The sequence below is a fragment of the Alligator mississippiensis genome, chromosome 2 (genome assembly GCF_030867095.1).
Source record: "Alligator mississippiensis isolate rAllMis1 chromosome 2, rAllMis1, whole genome shotgun sequence".
Classification (NCBI taxonomy): domain Eukaryota; kingdom Metazoa; phylum Chordata; order Crocodylia; family Alligatoridae; genus Alligator; species Alligator mississippiensis.
The window spans coordinates 141,362,378-141,376,653 of NC_081825.1; the positions used below are offsets into that span (position 1 = coordinate 141,362,378).

At 40.8% G+C, this 14,276-nt stretch overlaps 1 protein-coding gene across 1 annotated transcript in view; it reads right to left on the reverse strand.

Annotated features, from left to right (window-relative positions):
- Positions 1–14,276, reverse strand: part of TNKS (tankyrase) — a 255,631-nt gene that overhangs the window by 34,910 nt on the left and 206,445 nt on the right. The window contains exons 13-15 of the mRNA XM_059722215.1: positions 9,624–9,703; positions 4,351–4,496; positions 3,030–3,195 (exon numbers count right to left, since the gene is read on the reverse strand). Of these exons, the coding sequence (XP_059578198.1) occupies positions 3,030–3,195; positions 4,351–4,496; positions 9,624–9,703 (392 nt within the window). The remainder of the gene's footprint in view (positions 1–3,029; positions 3,196–4,350; positions 4,497–9,623; positions 9,704–14,276) is intronic.

Consider the following 14,276-nt stretch of genomic DNA (forward strand, 5'->3'; position numbering starts at 1 on the left):
CAACCAAAGAGCAACAGCCATATCCTTTGTCACAGACATACGTACAGAATATACACCAAGAAACAAATCGCAAGCTGCAAAGCCACATCATAATGATCTGTGCTGGAGGACTGTGGCACTGCAGGCATGCGTAGCTACCTTTGTTATTCCTTACCTGTCTGCTGTGGTTCATGAGCACTGCAGACGCACCAATGCAGATGTCCCCACAGCTGTATTCTGCATGTGGCTACTCTTCATGATCTTAGTGAAGGAAGCCATAGCATTGTAAACACACTACTATTTAATCCTATAAAGTTCTGCAACTCCTTTGGCAACTGTTTTGGTATAGTGATGTATGAGGTGTCCTCCCATGACTGGATTACTCTGGTTTGAGCTACTGCAGGTTCTGCAGTCATGTGCTGTGCTTCACAGAGTTGTGCATTGCTATATTAAGGCTTTTCTTGTTTCAAACAAAGAATATTTTCAGACAGTACAGAGTGCTGATTGATACAGTTCACACTTGAAATATTTTCAGTGTGATGCCTCTTCAGTAGAGGATGACTTGTACTGCCAGATCCCTAGTCCTGGGTGCTGTGGCACAAGTACTCAGTTGACCAGTGCCAGAAGGTTCAGGAGTGCTGAATGCTTATGCAATGCAACAGGGAGCTCAGAGCAGGGTGTTACTAGTATGTGTGTGTCAGGATTCCTGTGGCTAAGATGTACAATTGCTAAAGGCAACAATGTCATTCTTTAAGAGACAATGCTAACAGACAATGCACAGATTTATATAGGGCAGCATTTTATACATTATGTCAGAGAACAAATGCATATTTTTGTTGGTTTAGCAACTTATATTTGGGCTTACCTACACTAATCCTTCTACCCTTAACTCTCCCATCATTGCTACCAAAAGTACAGTTCCAGGGGAGCCAGCAACACTGAGAGAACTTGTGTAGGCAAGGCACAGGTAGCTGCCCTGCGCAAGGTCTGTTTCTCCAAAATGGTGGTTAGAGTACTTAGGCCTTGCTTGGCAGCCGACAGACCCTCAACATTAAGTTGTCAGATTTGGAGTGCAGGCCCAATGGCATGAAAGCCATAAGACTGCATGACGTCTGGGTGGTTGGTGACAATGACACTGGGATTCCTCAAAAAGTTCACAGAATTTGGTTTGCTAGGAGGATCATTAGTGTTCCTGGTTTGGACTAGGTACTGATTGCTAGCAGGGTGTAAACCCTAATCCATTGCCAACTGTTAGAGTACTGGCAGCCTGTCTATACCAGCATTCCTCCTTTTGTAAGTACCAGGAAAGCTATACTGGTGTTACCTAAGGGGAACAGCTTGTAGAAAAAGAGTTTGATCACCTCAGAACCAGCATACCAATACAAAGAGTGTGAAGAGTTAAGAGCTAGTGGAAAAAGGGGATGGAGTTCTTTATAGTAGTGCAGTAGTTACTACAGGTGCATTTCAGGGGAGATCAAGTTCCTCTTTTGAGGACTCAGCAAAAGCTTTACTGTCAGCTTATTTCAGGTACAGAACAGTAAAAACCCTTAACAGAAAGAGAGTTGCAAGCATCAATACCTGCCACCACATGGCTCAAGATAGTCTCAAATGTACTCAGAGGCAATAGTTTTAAAACACCATACAGTGCCAAACTTAAGGGTTGTGTCAGAGGAGTATGTTTAATTTGGGTGCAAGAGGAATTTATGGCAGGTACTATCATCAGAACTCTTCAGGTGCTCAAGGAGGATCATTTTAGTGCTTCTAAGCTTCCTGTGAAGTGTCCATTTAGGAACTGATTTTTGGTGAGGGTCTCTGGAGGCTAAGTGCAAAAATGGCTAAACTCCCAGTGAAATGATCATTTGACTCCAGAGCCCTCCAGTGGTGATAAAATAAAACTGCACTTGAGAGACCAACTCCAATGACTTGATTGCAGGGCAGACTAATTCAGAGATGCATACGTTTTCACAAGCAACAGCTTGCTTGGTCAGATGCTAAATCACTATCTGAATGCCTGTTCCCTGCAAGTCCTTTCACAGCATCTGATGAAGCAAGCTGCTGATTACAAATCTTATGCATCTCTGAATTAGTCTAGAAGATGTAACTCTGTCCTGCCTGACTTAAGATTAACATGGCTAACTACTTCTCTCCAGTGACTTGAGGTAATTTATATAATCAGATATCACTGTAGGGGCCATCATCTTGCACAGCCTAAGGATATCTGGATATCCATGAGACCCAATTTCCCCTCCCACACCCTGTGGTTCTATCACAAGCAGTATTTAAATTGTTATGATGCTTTCCCTCACATGTTTTTCTATCGGGTGCAAATATCCTCAGAAAAATTAACAAGATTGAATATGAAAAGTCTGGTTAAGCAGGAGCTAAACAAAAAATGTGGACTCTCTCAAATTAGGGCCCTTATGGAAACACTCATAGAAGTAACCATTTTCTTTTTAAAGCTGGGACTGTTACCTTGAGCATCCCTGCCAATTAAAATGCTCACTTATCCCAGACAATTTTATTTCCATACTCAATACATTATGAAGTAAGCTAATGGTTTTAAAATTTTGTATATATGTTTCCTAAAAGGCATATTTTATTATTACTCTGTTCTGTTCTCTTGTACAGACACCAGTAAAAATTTACTCAGTTGCAAAAACTGCTTCACAAGATGAACACCTGATTTTTATGAGTCCTTATTAAGTAATTCAACTTATTTCTTTGAACATGAAATACATGTTACTTAGACGAGATTACTAAATGAATTAGACAAGTATGTCAGAATGATTTAGATGACTGCCAGAATAAATTAATATACTGTCAGGGAAAACTAGCTATACCAATGAATCTTGGCAAAATGAACGCATTAAGAAAAGCACCTCAAACAATGTTATTGTTTCAAGAGAAGTGACACAACAGCATATACAAATTCAGGGTGGAAACAGATTCAAGGATACTGCAGTGAACTCACTAAAAACACAAATAGTTTTGAGTCAGAGCTTAGCAAAACAGAACATATAAAATACTTGTAATAACTGTAAATCACATACTTTTAGAAGCAGCTTGCAGATTTCATATTTTCCTTTTGCCGCTGCTTCATGTAGAGGGGTGAATTTCCACAGGTCTGCCACATTGACAGAGGCACCATGCCTCACTAATAACTCAGCTACTTCATAGTGTCCATATGAACAGGCATTATGCAGGGGTACCAACCCTCTAATCAAAGAGAAGAAAAACTTTTAATAGTTACAGAAAATCAAATCCAAATAAAAGCTTACTCAGTTCTAGCAGACAAAATAGTAATTTCCCTTTGATGTTATCAGTATCTTTCAGCATCCTGTTTTCATGTCTTTAGGTATTCTGCCATAGAATTATATAGGAAGTGACAGTAATTGAATCCTTCCCTTCTGTTCCTATATCTGATATTACTAATTTGTATCAGTTGTTACTACAGACAATTGCTAAGAGCAGTCAACTTTAATATTGCTAACAGTAGGCATATATTGAAAGAATCACCCTTGACTTCTGATACTTGACTGAAAATTTCCAAAAAAAGCTATTCAAGGCCTTAATAGGTGGCTATTATCCCATTTAGCATGTTTGGAGATTGGTAAGCACTGCACATCTGATACCTTGGGAAAAATATTGTACTGAATTCTATTTGGAGGGATGATGAACACTCAAGAACAAGGAAATATTCAAATATATTATGTTTAGAACCATAACCCAAGCTTGAAACATGATAATAAGGTGAAAGATGTGCTAAACTATATAATCTATTCAGTGTTTCTAACTTTTCTAAATAGTTTGGCTTACAAGGGGGAAAAATGTTTAATAGTTAGCTAAAATTAATTATTACGTTTTTGATTAAATTGATTTAGTTCAAGTGTTCAGGGTCCCTCCAAATCAAATAAAAAAAAATAACCATCTGTACTAAAATAAACAATCGGGGGGGGGGAGGGAACAGCTAGAGAAAACCCTGGCTATTTCAAATCATACATCTTAAAAATTAATTTTAGACTGTCTGAAATACCACCTGGAAAGCTGCTTTTAAGCAAAACCAAAAGGGTCAAAATGAAAGAGTTCCCCTTCTTTTTAAAAAGGATACCTGGCTATAAGTAGCAAAAACAGACTTACCTACCTAAAACACCTACCTACCCACAACACTATCATCTAAAAAGAATACCAGAAAACTCAATAATATTGAGTAACAGTCCATTAACTCTCCCTCCAGTGAATGTCAGAGGCAGTGAGTAATGAGAGAGCCAGAAAAAGACAGAGAGAGATGGTTACAGAAAACACAAACAAACAAACAAAGAAACGAGGTGGAACATAATATAAAATCAGTGAACATAAAGAACGAAAAGTTACCCTTTATCTTTGGCGTGCACATCTGCCCCATGGTGCAGAAGATATTCTACTACAGACACACGGTTATAACCTGCAGCAAAGTGCAGTGGCGTTGAATGACGTCCCTCCAAATCTCTGCAATTCACATTCTGAGGGCTGCAGAGTTGCTGTTAAGGAGAAAAGAAACAAAAATTTGCTACCAAATGCAATCACAAGTTAGAAGTTGGCTTATGTTTTCTGGCAGTTTCTTCCCACTTAATTAAAATTAAATATTAGAATATACACACACACACACACACACTTCTGACAGCAGGTTGTTTAATAAACTAAAATATTGGGGGGGTTCATGGATTCAACTAAAAGAATTTCCCCTTAATTTTAAGAAGGTATAGTTTGAGTTTGCCTTATTCACATAAATAACAAAAGTTCATCTCCTCAAAAAGCCAAAATAGAATATTAGCAATAGGGCTGTGCGAAATTTCGCCACCAATTTTGTTTCGATGCTGTTCTGACCTAGGAGTAATGGTCACAGTCTGGACACCCTAGTTGTGAAGTAGTTTTTCCTAATGTTGAGCCTGAAATGATCTGCCAGGAGTTTGTGACCATTACTCCTAGTTTTCCCCAAGGGTGCCCTGGTGAACAGTTGTTCACCAAGCCCTAGATGTACGCTTCTGATACAGTGGTAAGTTGCTACCAAGTCCCCTCTCAGCCTTCTCTTTTTCAGGCTGAAGAGCCCCAGGTCCCTCAGCCATTCCTCACATGGCTTGCCGTGCAAGTCTCTGATCATATAGGTTGCCCTTCTCTGGACTCTCTCAAGCTTTACCAGGTCCTTGTTAAGGTGCGGAGTCCAGAACTGGCTGCAGTACTCCAGTTGCGGTCTCACCAATGCCGAGAAGAGCTGAATAGAGCAGGAGAATCACTTCTTTGTAATGGTTTTGCTGCAGATGCATCAATTGATGCATGCCAGCGTATTGTTGGCCCTGCTGGCTACAGCATTACGCTGCCAGGTCATGCTCATACTTACTGTGGTCAATTATTACCCCCAGGTCTTGGTGACAAGTGATGGGGGGATCTTCAGTCCTGCTGCCTGATGAGAGGCAGCAGTTGCACAAGCACCCATGTCATGAGTTTTGCCTGTCAGCAGCTAGGGGTGCAGGGCCCCAGAACCCCCCTGCACCCATCTCCTTGACAGCTGGCAGACTTTGTGGCTGCAGCAAGGCCTAGCAGCCAGGCCTGCAGTGGTTTCTCCCCACCCCTCTGCCCCAAGACAGACACAGCTACACAAGCACCCATGACACAAGTTTTGCCTGCCTGTGGCCAGAGGTGCAGGGCCCCAGAACCCCTGCACTTATCTCCTTGAGAGCTGGCAGGCTTCGTGGCCTCAGCAGGGGCTAGCTGGTCTGCAGCTTTCACCCTGCTGCGCTTTAACATAAACAGTGTCACCCATGTCACAAGTTTTGCTTGTCCGCAGCTTGAGGTGCAGTTTCCCCAAACCCCTGCACTTATCTTCTTGAAACTTGTCAGGCTTTGTGGCCTCAGCAGGGGCTAGCATGCCTGCAGTTTTGACCCCACTGTGGCTTAACACGTACACGTGACAAGAGCTTTGCTTTCAAGATATTGCGGTGCAGTTTCCCCGAACCCTCTGCACCTATCTCCTTGAAACTTGGAACACATCATGCTCTCAAAAGGGGTTACCATTCCTGCGAGATTCATCCAAATCAGGCCAAAAATGACAAAGTTATAGCCTGTTTCAACCTTCCTCATTATATCCTATGGGCGAAACATCGAAACAGTGTCGAAACGGCAAAACGTTTCGACAGAACGGGACAGCCGTTTCGACTCAAAACAAAAGTCGAAATGGAACACGATTCCATCAAAACATCGAAACACTGGTTGAAACGGAACACTTGTGTTTCGCACAGCCCTAATTAGCGTTCCTATTTGTGTTTAAACACCAGGGTCAAGAAAGTTTCCTCTTTTGGCACAGTAGACATTATCCCTGTTTTGCAAATAGAGAATCAGATGCATACATTCATATCTTGCTTAGGGAACCCTTAAATCTCCTGGATTAAACATAAGAATCTAATAGAATGGTAGCTAAATTGAGCTAGCTTCAAAGCTCTAGAAAATTATCTTGTAGGGCATCACCAGATTTTACACAGCTTCAGTTAACTTGCACATAAAATGAAAGATGCTATTTTCTTAAGAGAATTTTGAGAATGACCAAAAAAAGTTACTTAGTAACAGCTTAAATAAATCTTGAGATGTACAGTCCACATATACATTCTCACTGGTGGGCATGCCTATGCAGGGGATTGGACTCGATGATCTATTGAGGTCCTTTCTGACTCTAACATCTATGAATCTATGTCTCACACCCTATGCTTAAACGAAAGACTCAGTAGTATCTCTAGAATATGCCCATATGCTACCTCTCCACGTTCCCCTATACCCAGGGGGTAAAAGCTGTTGAAGAACTGGACAATATATTGTTACAGACTTCAGTTCTCGATAAGTAACTTTTGTTCTTCAAGTAACTGTCCATAAACACATTCTCACTAATAGGTGATGACAAAGCAGTGTCCAAATACCTGTACGTGGGACTCTGAATTCCTCTAGGTCAGGGGTTCTCAACCTTTTTAAAGTCAAGGCGACCCTCAGAAAATAAAGGGCTGGTTGGACCTGTGTTTGTATGAGGGGGAAAATACTCCCAGGGACCCTGGAATTTTGCAATATATGCATGGTTCCCCAAATCCTGGATGAAACCTATTGGCTGTGCCTTCAAACAGGAGGTCTTCCCAGTAGTAAGTTATCAGTGTATAACTACCCTGATGCTATGGATCTGCCTGTGATGCTGCATGTCTCCAGAGCAGCCTGTAGGGCTGTTTTGGCTACCAACTGTCCTTCTGAGATTAAAGGCATCAAACTTTCCCTTTTGCATGGAATAACCATTTCCATCAAGTCTGCTAATTTCTAATACACTTGCAAGTTGTATCAGGCTAAAATAGCCTGATAATTAGCTATTCCACGCTGCAGGCTAGCTGATGAATAGGCTCTCTTGCCAAATGGGTCCAACATCTTAGTCTCTCTGTCCTTTGCCAACTCAGCTTTCTTATTCACAGCTGCAACAACCAGGAGGATGGGTGGGGACGAGAGGAAAGTTACTCATGCCCTTACATTGCACTCTGTATTTCTTGTCTGTCTTGCCACAGGGTGGCAGAACGTTGAGATTTCTCAAGTCACTTTGGTTGGGATCATTATGGCCCCAGTGACTTCGTGTAATATATCTATGAGGCAATGCGACTGTTTTGACACTTCCTCTGGGGAAATTGTCAATGTGTGTGCTGCCTTTTTCACAACTGCTTGGAAACTGGGGCACTGAGTTCACAAATGTTGCACCAGGGGAGGACAGGTTCTGGATTCTTCAGTGATTGTTTGCAATGATCTAGGGAGAAGTGAAAATGTCCCCAAGCAGAGGTCCTTGAAGTCAACAGTCTTTCTGAGAATGGAGAGGTTGCTGGAAACCCCCACAACTAACTGGCCAGGCAGACATGGTTGACTACATGTAGACAATTGCTCCAAGGTTCTGGGGTGTATAGGCTGTTCCACATGGCACCACACCCTGGATGAGTGTCTACAGTGTGTAAGTACTGGAAGAGTTGTCAGTCTTATGCCCGAGAAGGACTCTGACTGGCATCCAGGCATGGGACTTAGCTGGTGACAAGGATAAGACCTATGCTAAGCATACTGGAGACCCTGTGAAGAAGTACAACGCTGGGCCTGAAGATGGTGCTGCCACAGCATAGGGCCCAGTACTAGGGAGTGTTTCACTAACAGTAGGTTCATTAAGTGAGCAGTGCCAGGTGTGGGCTACTTTGGCAGGACTGGGAGAATGGTACTCCAAACCAAGCTGATAGAGCAATCTGTTCATTTCCTGGTTCCATCACTTCAAAGGAGTGTGCCAATGGCAAAGGCCCATCAGCTGACTGGAGTACTAAGGAATCATGACCCTGAGGGGCTCCACATGGGTGTGCTCCCTTTGCTCCTTTGAGTTGTAAGTCTTGATGATGGACAGAACTGGTATGCCATGATCTGGGCCTCCCTAAGCTTTCACAGAAATTCTTTAGGGCCAAAACATCTTAGGGACAGGTGCTGATGCTGAAGCTGCTGGTTCCTTACAAGTCTCATCTATCATTCACATGGGCCAAAGGGTCTCAGGGGTCTGTTTTGTGTCATGCAGACCCTTCTCAGGTTGAGGAGATCTTTTTTTCCAAAATTGTGACAACAAGGAGAAGGGTTTCCTAGGACTGCTCCTGACTGGCAATCTAATTCCAGCCCTGGATCAAGACTGGAGGACAGGCACTGGTTTAATTAGCTTTGGGGACGCTGCTCCACACTGGAAAAAATATAGTAAGAAGCTGATGAGGCTTGCTTCAGAAGTCTCACTTTAAGTATAAATCCTGCCCCTGGGTTGTGAAGGGTTAAGCAGAAATGAGTAGGGCCACTCCAAACCCATGAAATCCAGACCCAGAGAGCTGGGTTGAACTACAGCCCCCAGACTGTTTTGAGTGCTAGCAGGAAGGGAAGTGGGAGAGAGGAGCTGCAACATTTGGGCCATTTTGCCCAGAGCAAAATCCATGGGTAGACCATGGGAGAGGCCTTGCTCCCCAATGTGCTCCCAAAGCCATTAAAAGAGGCCCCAGGCAGATTGTGGCAAAGCCTGATTTACATGCAGCTGGGAGGATTCTGCGTTTTGTTGTTTTTTTTACAAAGGAGAAACCAGCAGCGAGAGGAACTAACTGCTGCTACAGAGTGAGTTGCACTTAAAAGTCCACAGAAGGCAGTGCGGTCAGTTTGACTGTAAAGTGGTGAAAGGCCTTGTGCCATCTGGGATAGCTTGGGCTGTGCATAAGGTGAATATTTTTACCCCAAAGGGTTTTTGTGAGACTGTCAGAGTTGGGGTTTCAAGTTGCACTGTTGAACGTGGTAATGTTATTATTAGATTTCTATGGGGGGCTTTGTGTGTTATATTACAGATTGTGTTCTAATGCCCGTGTGTATAAATAAACCCAACTTGGTAGTACCCTCTTGTTAAACTAAGATACTCTTGGGGTAACTACCCATGCCACACACCCGCACTCCCTCACAAAAAAGGGTACGCTTAAGTGTAAATGTCTCCAAGCAGGCCCTTAATGTCAACAGACCCTATGAGCATGGAGAGGTTGTTTTTGGCAGCTAGGTTCTTGCACAGTAATACAGGTTGCAAACTGGATACTTCATTCACACAACCCTACCTTCACAGTTTCCAAATCTCCAGCTTTGGATGCTTCTAACAGTCGATAATCCACATCAGATGTGCGAACAGGTGTACTTTCTATATACACGGAAAGAAAATTTGATATTTTGGCTTAGTATTATTTCACAATTAAGATGACGTTATACTAACTTAACTTCAGTCTCACATATTTTCTAAACAGAAAAGGTCTCGTCTCTGAAGGAATTTTTAGGAATTGTACACAAGTGATGGTAGAGAGCCAATGCTCCATTTTCAGAAGTCTCTTAGGCAAGAGGGGGCCAAATTTCATTGAAAGTAAACATAGTTTAGGCTTGCATGACTATGTTACTATATAAAATGGAACTTGGATACTTCTGAAAATTTTAGCAGATGGGAATAATTCTTTCTTCCTCAAGGAAGTATATTCTTGTTTAGCCTGATCCAAAGCCCAGTGAAATCAAAGGAAGGTGTCAGTGGGCTTTGGGTCACTCTGCTGACTTAAATGACTTAGAAGAGAACTGTACTGCTTTTACCTAAGTGAATACACCTGTTAAGAGACTGAGCTGGATTCTGGAATACAGCAGTGGTTGTCCAGAGGGGTATTCTGATTGGCCAACAATGATGTAACAATTGTGCTCCAATTCCAAAGCTGGCTAACAACATAATCTCTTTTCCCATTTTATTAAGTGGATAGCTAATAAGTTAATGTGAACAAGAGGGTGGTGTAAAGGCATTTAATGTGTACTTTTGTTTTAATTGCTATTAAAAAAATAATTACAGGTTTTAACTTCAAGCCAGCCAGTCACATACTCTCTGCCCCACACCGTGCCCAAATGCCTCCTCCTCCTCTTCCACCTAAGTTTTCTATTAGAAAAACAGCTGTGTGGGGACAAAGACATCCAGTGGCAAGAGACAGTCAGATTGGGAGAGAAGCGGTGCTAGCATGGAAAGGAGGGATGAGTTTGCTGACCCTGGAGCTCATCAATACTTTCAGCTTTCAGGACAAAAAATGAGCCGAGAGTGCTTTCTATACAACCTTAGTGCTTTTTTATGTCACTTTACTAAAAATGGCGTTTCATAGCGGGAAGATATATTGCTTAAGCTACCCCAGCTTAAGAATTTGAGGAATAAGTGCTTCTGTAATGTAACGTAATTGATTTTGAGACCATTGTCTACTGCAGAATGAAAGGGATTGAGAGTACACTTGGGTATGCAGGTCTTTATATACCCTTAAATCACAAGCATGCTGCCCCAGCAGTCACACTTTCTAAATAGCTTTAGGCCTGAGTACGCTCCTGAAGGACAGAGTTAACTTGTCTCGGATAAAGAGAAAGCTTTTATAAAACATTAACTGCAAAGAATTGTATTCTAAGAAAGATTGATAGTCCATCTAAGCACTTTCTGAAAGCAGAAACGCATTGATCCGATGCCCCTACAATCTCTATCATTCTTTCTAAATTAATTACCTTGCTATTTAATAAAATCATATTTTATACTACATGAAGGAAAAACTGGTACAAATAGATAGCTAAATTCTTAAATGGGCTGTGAAGCGTTCCCTTAAATATGTATTAATTTACCAGTCCAATTTGAGGTAGTACTGCTCAGTTGCAGATCTGGCTTTCTCTTCCTGACAGAAGACATGGCTTTGGAGGTAGTCTGGTAAGACAGCAGGCAGGAAGTTAGAGACTAGACAATCAGCAGACAATCCAGCTGCTGACACAAAGCTATACTAATCTGCCTTCCCATTGCTTTTGTGTTCAGTGGAGAAGATATACTAAGAGATGGGGAAAAGTGAAAGGTATATCCAGAAACCCACTCGTATGGGTGAGGAGGAGACACTCTTGACAGGTGGCAAATCATGGAATCCCAACTCTGTTATATGCAGGAACATGTGAGCTGCTAACACTTTGTTTTGCCTGTAGCACTAGCTCAAGAAACAAGTTCCACTAGCAGTGGCTTAGTGTGGAGATTAGCAAATGATGCAAAGAAATACTGCTAAAGAGGGGAAACAGCAGACTCCCTATCATTAGTGGTTCTAGATAAGTCATAGAATGAATCATGTTCACTTTTTTCTGAGAAGGTTAAAATTTCAGTCCCTTACCACCTCACCTTGCACTGGCCACATCCTCCTCAATGTTTTGAGCAGGATGGAGATAAGCCTGGTAAGCATCTTACTATGCTGATAAGAGTCCAGAACAGCATCTGGGACTCTGCTCTTCAGTTGTTGCTTCCTCATTTGCTGTCTGAAATTCAGCTCCCTCCTCCCCCTAGTCAATAGGAGATGGCCCAGATGCTGACTTCAATTGCAAAATAAATCTGATTATATAGGGAAATTAAAATTAACCTCCCCAAGAGGTTGGAATTTGTTTATAGAAAGGGTCGGAATCCTTACAGAGCTGTGCCAAGGAAAAAAACAAATATACTTACTCTTTAATAGAAGAAGAAAAACAAACAGCATTTTCTAACAGAAACTTAAAACCCTTCCCAATAATCCCATTTTATGACCTTTCATATATTACATGTTTACATTTAATGATCATAACCACAATATCAGTACCAGTTTGGGGAAAGGCAGACCTCTCAGCCATGAGGTCATCAGAAAGCTGTTTTCATGGTTGTGATCTCACAGCTATTTCAAGTGTGGGTAAAAAACCAAGGCTACTTGACCATATTTTAACCAATAAACTTATACACAGGACTAAAGGAATGGGGTAAGAATCTTTACATCAAAGCAAGCTTAATATTTTTGCTATTTTAAAAGATATTTAAAGCAATTTTACAAAAATAGGACTATTTTGCACAAAATTAGGTATTTATACCAAAATTGTAAGTCATTTGCTATCATTAAAATATGCACACACAAGACAACTAGCAACAACCATACATAGTCCTGAAGACATCACAAACTAGTACACATATCTTGTTTCTCCATCTTTTAGGTGGATGTCTGAGTGTGCATGGATGTGTGTGTGTATGAGCGTGTGTGTAAACACACTAAGGGGAAAGACAGACGCTTTTTTTTCCTGTAGAAAAGGCCAATTAATGAGAAATAAGTAAATTAAATGGGTGTTTTTAAAGTATTTGTTTAAAGCTTAGCCACGTGTTTTCCTGAAATTAAATGGTTATTCCTCATTAATATTAGAGAAACAATTACTTCCCGTGGATTTATTCAACTAAATGTTTTTTTCTCTTTCTCTATATACACACATGCACAAAGTCAGATCCCACACTATACACAGGTATAAATTAATTACATAAATTAGCTATCTACATGCCTCCTTTATGTAACATTTTACAAGATGCCATTTTGAAAAAAAGTACTCATCTTCATATGGATATTGCTACTGTAAAATGCATGTTCTTTTTTTACGATATAAACTAGAAATGTTCAAGTGTGACGAAGGGAATTAGGCTCCCAATTTCTGTTGGTTTTCACTAGGGTTTGGATTTTTCCCCAGGTTACTTGAAAGTTCCAGTACAAAATATCCTTACCCAGCATTGCTTAATTGGAGCAAGTTATCTGCTGATGTACTTACTCTCTTGATCTACATGCTCAGTCACTGGGTAAATAGTTGGAGATATTTATTCTTCTCCATGAAAAAGGTGACGGCCTTTTCAAGCATCTCTTTACTGTTTCACATTTAGTGTAAAAATTCTGATTTTTATGAGCAATAGAAAAATATATTGCTACTGGACTATCATCTGACATGGGAGCTCACTTGTTTTAACAGCTATCCCTATTTTTCTGCTTATACCTTCTATGTTAAGAGCACCAATAATAAAATATATATAACATGTTTTCAAAGGCACTAGGAGCTTAAGTACCTTTCACACTACTCCACTTGATATATCAAACATTTTCTCCCCTCTTGGACCATTTTTATCATACAAGAATAATTTTCAATTGAAAAAAAATCCTCTTCATTGTTCTTTCAGGAATAATTCAAAATGGTTATCATGTTAAAAAAGCAAGGTCAACTTTATTAATTCTGAACTTTTTAAAAATTTTTTTTAAGTAACCTCAAAATGTAAACAAAAACATGACTAGCAGAATTATGTGCTAAAAGCAACAAATGACTATAGGTAGTGCAAGCACTGAGTAGTTTTTTAAAACTTAATGCAGATGCATCTTTTATACATATGCACTCTCTTAACAGGTTGGTTAACTGGGGGGGGGGGAGGGGGGGGCGTGGGGGAATGATTCAAACAAGCATAGCTAAGTAGCCTGAATTTATAAGAGGTTTTTCATGCTGAAGACCCCTATCATTGAAACAAAAAACTATAGGAAGATCCGAAAGCTTATAAGTATGCTTCACTTTTTAATTGTATAGCATTTCCAGGAAGGTGCAGCTATTCTGGGTAATTTGCACATCTTCATTTTTGAGACTGCTGAAAGATATAAATTAAAACAAACCAATCCTCTGCCACTGTTATTTCCTTGCTTCTTTGTAGGTGTGAAACAAATATGACCAGTTTAATATTTTTCAAAATGTAAACACCTCACTTGGGAGAGTGTGGGGAAGAACCTGTAAAGAGTAACAAATTTAGAGTAAGCTTCAAGTGTGTGTGCGCACGTGTGTGCATGTGCGTGATAGGATAATGAAGATATGACATATCTGCTGAAGGTACAACACAATACTGAAAGAAGCAGTGTGAGAAATTATCACAG